Source organism: Pyrus communis, chromosome 2 (genome assembly GCF_041283825.1).
Source record: "Pyrus communis isolate YQ-2024b chromosome 2, ASM4128382v1, whole genome shotgun sequence".
In the NCBI taxonomy this organism is placed as follows: domain Eukaryota; kingdom Viridiplantae; phylum Streptophyta; class Magnoliopsida; order Rosales; family Rosaceae; genus Pyrus; species Pyrus communis.
In genome coordinates, this window is record NC_142566.1 from 14,236,048 (window position 1) to 14,243,189 (window position 7,142).

Consider the following 7,142-nt stretch of genomic DNA (forward strand, 5'->3'; position numbering starts at 1 on the left):
GACAGAACTTGGGGAAAGAGGTCAATGCCTCGTTTTCCGTGAAAAATGTTTTTAAAATGTAGGCACAAAAAATTATTGGTTGTGTCCACGTGGAACAAATTTGACAGCCACATCAACAAAAAAGTGGGATCCGCAGTTACCACATCATTATTTAATATTCAAATTGACCGATTAACTAACAAATGTATGGTATTGAAACTAAAATATAAGTTTGTTTGTGATATTGTAATGTTTTAAACATGAAGTATGAAGTTGCAATTGCACTCGAACATGAGAGTACATAATGTGATTTGCTTTAATATATATTATACACCTGCGCTCGCTGGTCAATTGGTTAGGATTTCCATTCCATTAATATAAATTGCTTCAAGTCATTGACCCTTGAAGAAGGGGCTAGCAAATCGGCTTATGCCATATGGGAGTCATCAATTGGAACATACATTCGTGATATCCAAACAATAAAACATTTGACCAATAAAAGAAAGATCCAAACAAAGACTTGTCCAGCACTCAAAATTTCCCACTATATAAAACCCATTGAGCTCTTCCATTTCCTCATACTTCCGATCACAAAAACTTCACTATATTAAATTGAGAAAAAAAAAAATGAGCCAAACAGCAGGTAGGCTAATGAAGCCTGGTTTAGCGTTTGTGTTTGGGACGATGTGTGGAGTTTTCATCACCAGAGCTAGTCTGCACTGTTGCCCCCACCGCTTTCACGATCACGAAGGTGATCGGAAGCATTGGCCCTTTCTTTGCCAAGCTCAGAATAAAAAGACTGGTTCAAGCCCAGGAGGGCTGGAAACTACAACCACTAGAAACATGGAAAACTAGCCCCATGCATGCGAGAACGACTTACATGACACAGTTACACTGTTACGATGTTTCCGTTCCAATGAAATAAAGACATAGATAAACTTTTATCTACATATCCTTATTTCATTGACACAAAATACTTATAGCTGTGTCATCTAAGTTGTTTTCCATGTATGCATCGTGCACGGTCCAAGTTCAAAAATCAGCCCAGCTAGCTAGCCTTGCTTCTAATTTTATATGCTTCTGTTTGTTGTATTACATGAGTAGTATGTATTTGGGTTTTTATCAGAAATCAGCCCAGCTAGGTGGTTTGATTTGTTGGCCCGATTGTTTCGGTTCTTTTTTGGCATTTCTTATTGTTTAGTGTGTAAATTGGTTTGTTAATGAAACTAAGTGAGGAAATCACGTCATCATGGTTTGTATTTTCAAATGATGATTTTTTTTTTTTTTTTTTTTTTTTTTTTTTTTATAATTTTTCTAGCAAATACTGTGAGAGTTTTGGTTATCCTAAATCACATTTAGCACTCTAAACACAACTTATTGTGTCTGCTGAAGTTAGAATTAAGGTCTTTTATAGAATTGACTGGTATCAGCACTTGCATATGTGCCTACAAGCAAACTAGGAGCGTTTATCCCTACATTTGAGGCCAACTTGACAAGATTTGGGTCACTAAAGGTGCCTCCTCCCATCATGTAAAGTGAAAACCAATATATTCAAGGTAATGCTAAAGAAACTAAATTTGTAGACAAAATTTGCAAAATAAATGATGTGTCGTCATCGTTCAACTTTAATATATAAAGGAGATTTGCCCAAAAACAGTGCCAAATTAACCAAGACTAAATTTTTACATTACAGTTTAAGAGTGCCTAAAACGTTTCTGAAAACTGCGGAGCACCACAGGATTATGCCAGCATCCAACTAATTAATCGACGGTTCAGCTTCTCTATGTTTTGTTGATGAAGTAGCCAACCAAGATGCCCAGAAGACCGAACAGCACCACAAACAACAACGAAAATCCGCCACTGCTGTTTTTGCTAATTTCTTTTCTCAACACATCCTGCTCAAATTCAAAATTTTCTCTTATTGCCAAAAGGAAATAAACGAAAACAAACATGAAAATAAACTCCGATAAAGGGGAACTGAAGCATCAAACACCCAACAATATAAATAGAAACAAGAAAACAATTCATAAAAAGGACAGTTTATTTTTCGAGGATTTTTGCTACAAAGATTGACAGCTGATGAAGTTAAATGGGGATACATACTAGTAGAACCGTTAGCATAGGGACAATCAAAAGCATGAGGCTTAGATGTACGTAAGAAACTAAGAATTAAACAATACCAGTTCGTGGCGTAGCTTCTGAGTTTGTTGAAACGCGGCAGTCTTCTCTTCAGTTAACTTGGAAATCATGGACCATGCCTGAGGAAAAGATATACAAAGAAACTTAAGCAAGGTAATCTGAAGGGATTATTCGTAATTCTGTAGCCGGTGGTCAATGTAGGGTGGACCAGCCGGTAATTCAATTTGCACACAAGTTTGCTCCACACGCCCATTCAATTCATAATATCATTTTACCCCTTAAATTCTTAAAAATAAAACAATTTTAGTTCACTTTTCTGTCCCTGTCCTCAGAACTTCTCGACAGGGTCTTCTAATAACTAGAAAAAGAAGTATGCAAAAATAAGAAAATTAACAGGACTAAGTAACTCTTAATCTGCTCTGGATTTGTTAGTCAAAAAACAAATAGAAGCTCCATAGAAGAATCGTGCAAGCAGAAAATGAACTAGAATAGTAGTGAAGTGTAGACAAAAACCTTATGTAGTAATTAACACATAATAATAAACTACATGCACCGTCCTTTTTTATGAGAAACGCAGATTTATTAAGTATAAATTGAAAGTACAAGAAGTAGTGCACATGCTGTCCACTGGATCGAATACAAGATCCATAACCAAGGAAGAAAACAATGTCCTATAAACCTGAGTAATTATTACAAAACAGCTATGCTAATAAAAGCAAGTTTAAGAGATTGCTGCCCACCAATCCGCATGAATGAGGAAGAAGTGATATATCCTGAAATTCCAGGGAAACTGAAATCCCAAAAGAAGCCCAAAATCGAACTCTATCCCACAATCCTTCCACTTCCTCCCTCCTAACGTTTTCGAAAATGCTTTTGTTTCATGCGCTGTCATTAAAGTGAAGTTTATGACAGTGGTTCCAATTAAATAAAAGTGAACTTTACACTAAAAAAAAAAACCTAAGCAAGCCTCCATCACAAGAAAGTCAAGAAAATACTTCAGACTACCTATTAGTTTCTAAATATTGTTGAATGTTGCTGCCGTCACCACCAAAGCCATACAAAATGAACCAAAACTTGGAAATCACAATCTTTAATGACTTTTACTAACCTCCATGTATACTGTCATTCAATATATTCATGAATTTGGTATGTCAGGCATGTTTCGAAACAAACTTAACCACTATGATGCGACTCGCACTATTGGTGAATATATTTTAGCAATGACCTTCTAGGATACATTCTTTCAACTGTCTACAGTTGCGCAGTAAGTTTACTGTAGAGAAAATGAAAACATTAAAGAACCTAAAGTAACCCCTTTCACCAAATTCAAGATTTTAGCACCCCATTCAGGCAGATTAAATTAAATGCAAGAGAATGAAACATAATGTGTCAATTCCCGAGATAAATTTCCTATGTAACTCAAAAGCAACTACATTGTGAAATCTAATAGTAAGGACATCTGACCTCTGACGACTTCTCTTTTGGTTCCTCAAGAGACCTTGAAACCTAATTTTCCAAGTAAAATGATAATGAGTATTCCACACATTCAATGAATTTTCAAACTTCCCTGAAAGCTTGCAAAAGAGAAACCCTTACAGCATCAAACAAGGAAGAATTTTGATTTCCATTATCAACGACTGAAGCCTTTGGAGAAGAGCCCTCGTCGGATCCTTCAGGGACAGGTGATGGGGGATTGGCAGGAAAGTAGATTACCCGCAATTTGAACTCTTCCACAACTTTACCATCCTCCTTGTTGAACTATAGACAAATTCACAAAAAAGATTCAAGTGAATAAAACAAAACCTAAAACAGAACCTCTTCGCGGGAAACATAATACGTGTTAGGAGCATCATCCAACCATTTCAGGAGTCATGTCTTTTGTAGTTGCACCTTCTGGTGCAACAACACTTTGAAGGAGAAATTTGTCCTTGCACTGCATGTCTGGCGGAGCCTCTTTCTGGGCTTGCATTGTAACTACAAAAGTCAAATTTAAATCAGGAACAATCGAGGAAATTTGAGAAATAATAATTGAGCATAACGTTAACAACAAAAACAATGAAAGCAAAGAAATGAATATAATGTAGAACAATTACTCAGAGTTTAACTTTGAACCATGAAATAAAAGATTAAGATATCAGATAAGCTAAAGAACCAAATACTCTTCAAATCAATTGAATAATTCACCTGTAACATCGCATGTAGTTCCGGGCAAAACAACACCAGCATTGGGCCGGACACAGTATTTTTTCGGATTGGTTGTTTTAACCTATTCAATCACAATATTCAAACAGTAAGCATTACAAGTCCATACCTCATATGTTCAGACCAATTCGATATCCAAATTTAAGGGGAACCGAAAAATTACCTTGAAGGCCACATAATTAGCTGTTTTGTTGGTCAATTGCAAGGAACATGAACTGTGTTTCTTCACTTCAACTTTTACACCACAAGAAAACAAACCCACAAAAATAAAATTAACAAAATTGGACAATTTTCCCAATACAAAAATCACATTAACATCCCGTTTGAATCAATCACTCCCTAAACATAACAATTAAGCATTACAAAGCTAAATCAAAGTCAGTTTCTAATTTTCTGGTAATCAAAATATTAAACCCGTAATCGTATGCACAATTAAACCCATCCTTATAATTATTTTGCATAATTTAAAGTGCACCGTTCCAATTCCAGTAAAACCCAACACGGCATTCTAAATTACTTGTCCCTCAATTTTCCTACATTTTCTTGCTAACCAAACAGAAAATGTTCTTCTGAAAGAAAAGAAAAGAAAAAAACTTACATGGGAATTTGAGCTCCAAGGGCTGAATGCTAAGAAGATCTCCGGTATTCATTGCCGCGAATCCAATCAAATGCTAGTTTTTTTTCTTGATATTTCAAACGAAAAATTGAATTAAAAAATTAGGATTTGTGAAATTATATGATCCGAGCGAGGAGGAGAAAAGAGAGATGGGAAGAAGAAATAGCAGAAGAAACAGTTTCCGTGATTCAAAAAATATGGAGAGAGATATCGTCACAGGTGGGTCGATTAGCTGTGATAAGTTTCACCGTCGATCTGAATGAGTCAATCTGAATCCAACGGTGGATAGGATAGCTGTGATGTTCAACTGGTGAATTCTTGTTATATTAGGAATTAGAATATACTTATTTTCATTATTTCCAGGCCTGATTTAGAGATTTCTAAGATCATCTCCAACCGAAAGGCCTAGAGGGTTAGAGAGCCGAAAATAGCCCGAAAATCGTCTCCAACCGAGGGCTAGGCCAAAGGACTCATGGCCCCACAGGACAAAAAAGGACCATAGGGCAACCGGCTGGCCCAACCCAATTAGCTAGCTAGCCTCGAGCCGAGCCACAAATTTGAATGCAACGACTAACTGACGTCAGCTAGCCGTTATATTTGATTTTTTTTATTTTTTATTTTTTTTTAAAAAAAATTTAATTCTATTTTTTTCCTATAACTTCCTAAGCTATTAAACAACATTAAATAACATTAAGTAACATGAAACAACATTAAATAACATTAAACAACATAAAAATTATACAACATTAAAAAAAACATTTAACAACATGAAACTTAACACAACATTTTTAAAAACATTTAACAATATAAAACTTAAACGCCTACTCCATGCTTCTTTTGTCCCAAATATGTGCAACAAGATCCTATTGTAGGTACTTGTTTGTGGTACGGGAACGTATCATATAGTGCCTCATCTACTCATTTAAATAGATACTATCAGTTCTTGGATTCAAAGGAAAATTAGGCCCATCATATATTTTTGTATGAGCCCTTCTTGACCTATTTGGATCCTTTTGGTCGTCATTAGACTCTCCATCAATATACTCATCTCGCTCATCCTCCACAATCATGTTGTGTAATATGATGCAAGACATCATGACGGAGTCTAAATTTTCTCGACTCCACCCTCTTGCCGTTTCCTTGATGATCTTCCACTGTGCTTGTAAAATACCGAAAGCTCTCTCAACGTCTTTCCGATATGCCTCTTGTTGTAAGGTAAACCACTTTGCGGCGTCATTCGCAGGGTTTGGAATTGCTTGGACAAGTGTTGCCCACTTTGGGTAGATGTCATCTACCAAGTAATACCCCTTATTGTACTGATACTCGTTGATGTAGTAATCAAGTTGAGGTGATTTTACCTTCCGTCAGGTTATTGAAGAGGGGTGAATGCCCAAGAATTGTAATGTCATTTTGGGATCCAATGACTCAAAAGAAAGCATGCCAGATCCATGTGTCACACGAGGCAACCACCTTTAACACAACAGTTGGCTTTTTTGACCTTCCGCTAAAGCCTCATTGCCATCCGATTGGATAGTTTTTCCAATTCCAATGCATGCAGTCTAATGACCCTATCATGCCCAAAAACCCACGGTCTTCAGCTTTGCGAATGAGCCGATCCAGATCTTCTTGATTTGGTTCGCAAAGGTATTCCTCTTTATAAAGCTGAACAATTGTGTTACAAAATTCAGTAAGAGTATCAAGGCATGTAAACTCAGACATACCATATGTTTCATCCATCGAATCAGTTAGGGATCTATAGGTCATCATTCGTAGTGCAACAGTAACCTTTTGATAAAGTGAGAAACTAGGGCAGCTTGCTTTGTCCAACTTTTGTCGAAAGTATGAATTGACTTGCTGGACATCATGAAGTAAATACTCAAAGACATGACGCCTTATCCGGAAGCAACGTCTGAAAATCCTCTTCTGTGTACGCCGAGTTGGGGCTAAAGTAGTTATTCATTAAATTGGCATGCGTCATCGCTCTGTTTCGTGGTTTGTAAAAGCGACCAGCAATAGAGCCACCCCATTGAGGTTGTTCCTCAATTGGCTGACACACCATGGTTGCCCCATATTGTGTGTTGCACCATACTTCATCTTCTTTACCAGACTCCATATCTTCTCGTCTCATCTGCGCTCATTTTTCTTCCAATTCGGAATTGGATGAAGACCCCCAGTTGGAATCCGAAGAGGATCCAATGTTGGAATT

General features: G+C 36.8%; 1 protein-coding gene across 1 annotated transcript; it reads right to left on the reverse strand.

Annotated features, from left to right (window-relative positions):
* Window positions 1-1,568: 1,568 nt before the first annotated feature.
* LOC137748504 (vesicle-associated protein 1-3-like) lies at window positions 1,569-5,092 on the reverse strand. Its single transcript, XM_068488665.2, has 8 exons — window positions 4,919-5,092; window positions 4,484-4,554; window positions 4,303-4,384; window positions 3,977-4,092; window positions 3,715-3,876; window positions 3,583-3,624; window positions 2,160-2,237; window positions 1,569-1,874 (listed from the first exon to the last, which is right to left on the reverse strand). The coding sequence occupies exons 1-8, from the start codon at window positions 4,968-4,970 to the stop codon at window positions 1,761-1,763; spliced, it is 717 nt and encodes a 238-aa protein (XP_068344766.2). The 5' UTR covers window positions 4,971-5,092; the 3' UTR covers window positions 1,569-1,760.
* Between the last annotated feature and the right edge of the window lie 2,050 nt (window positions 5,093-7,142).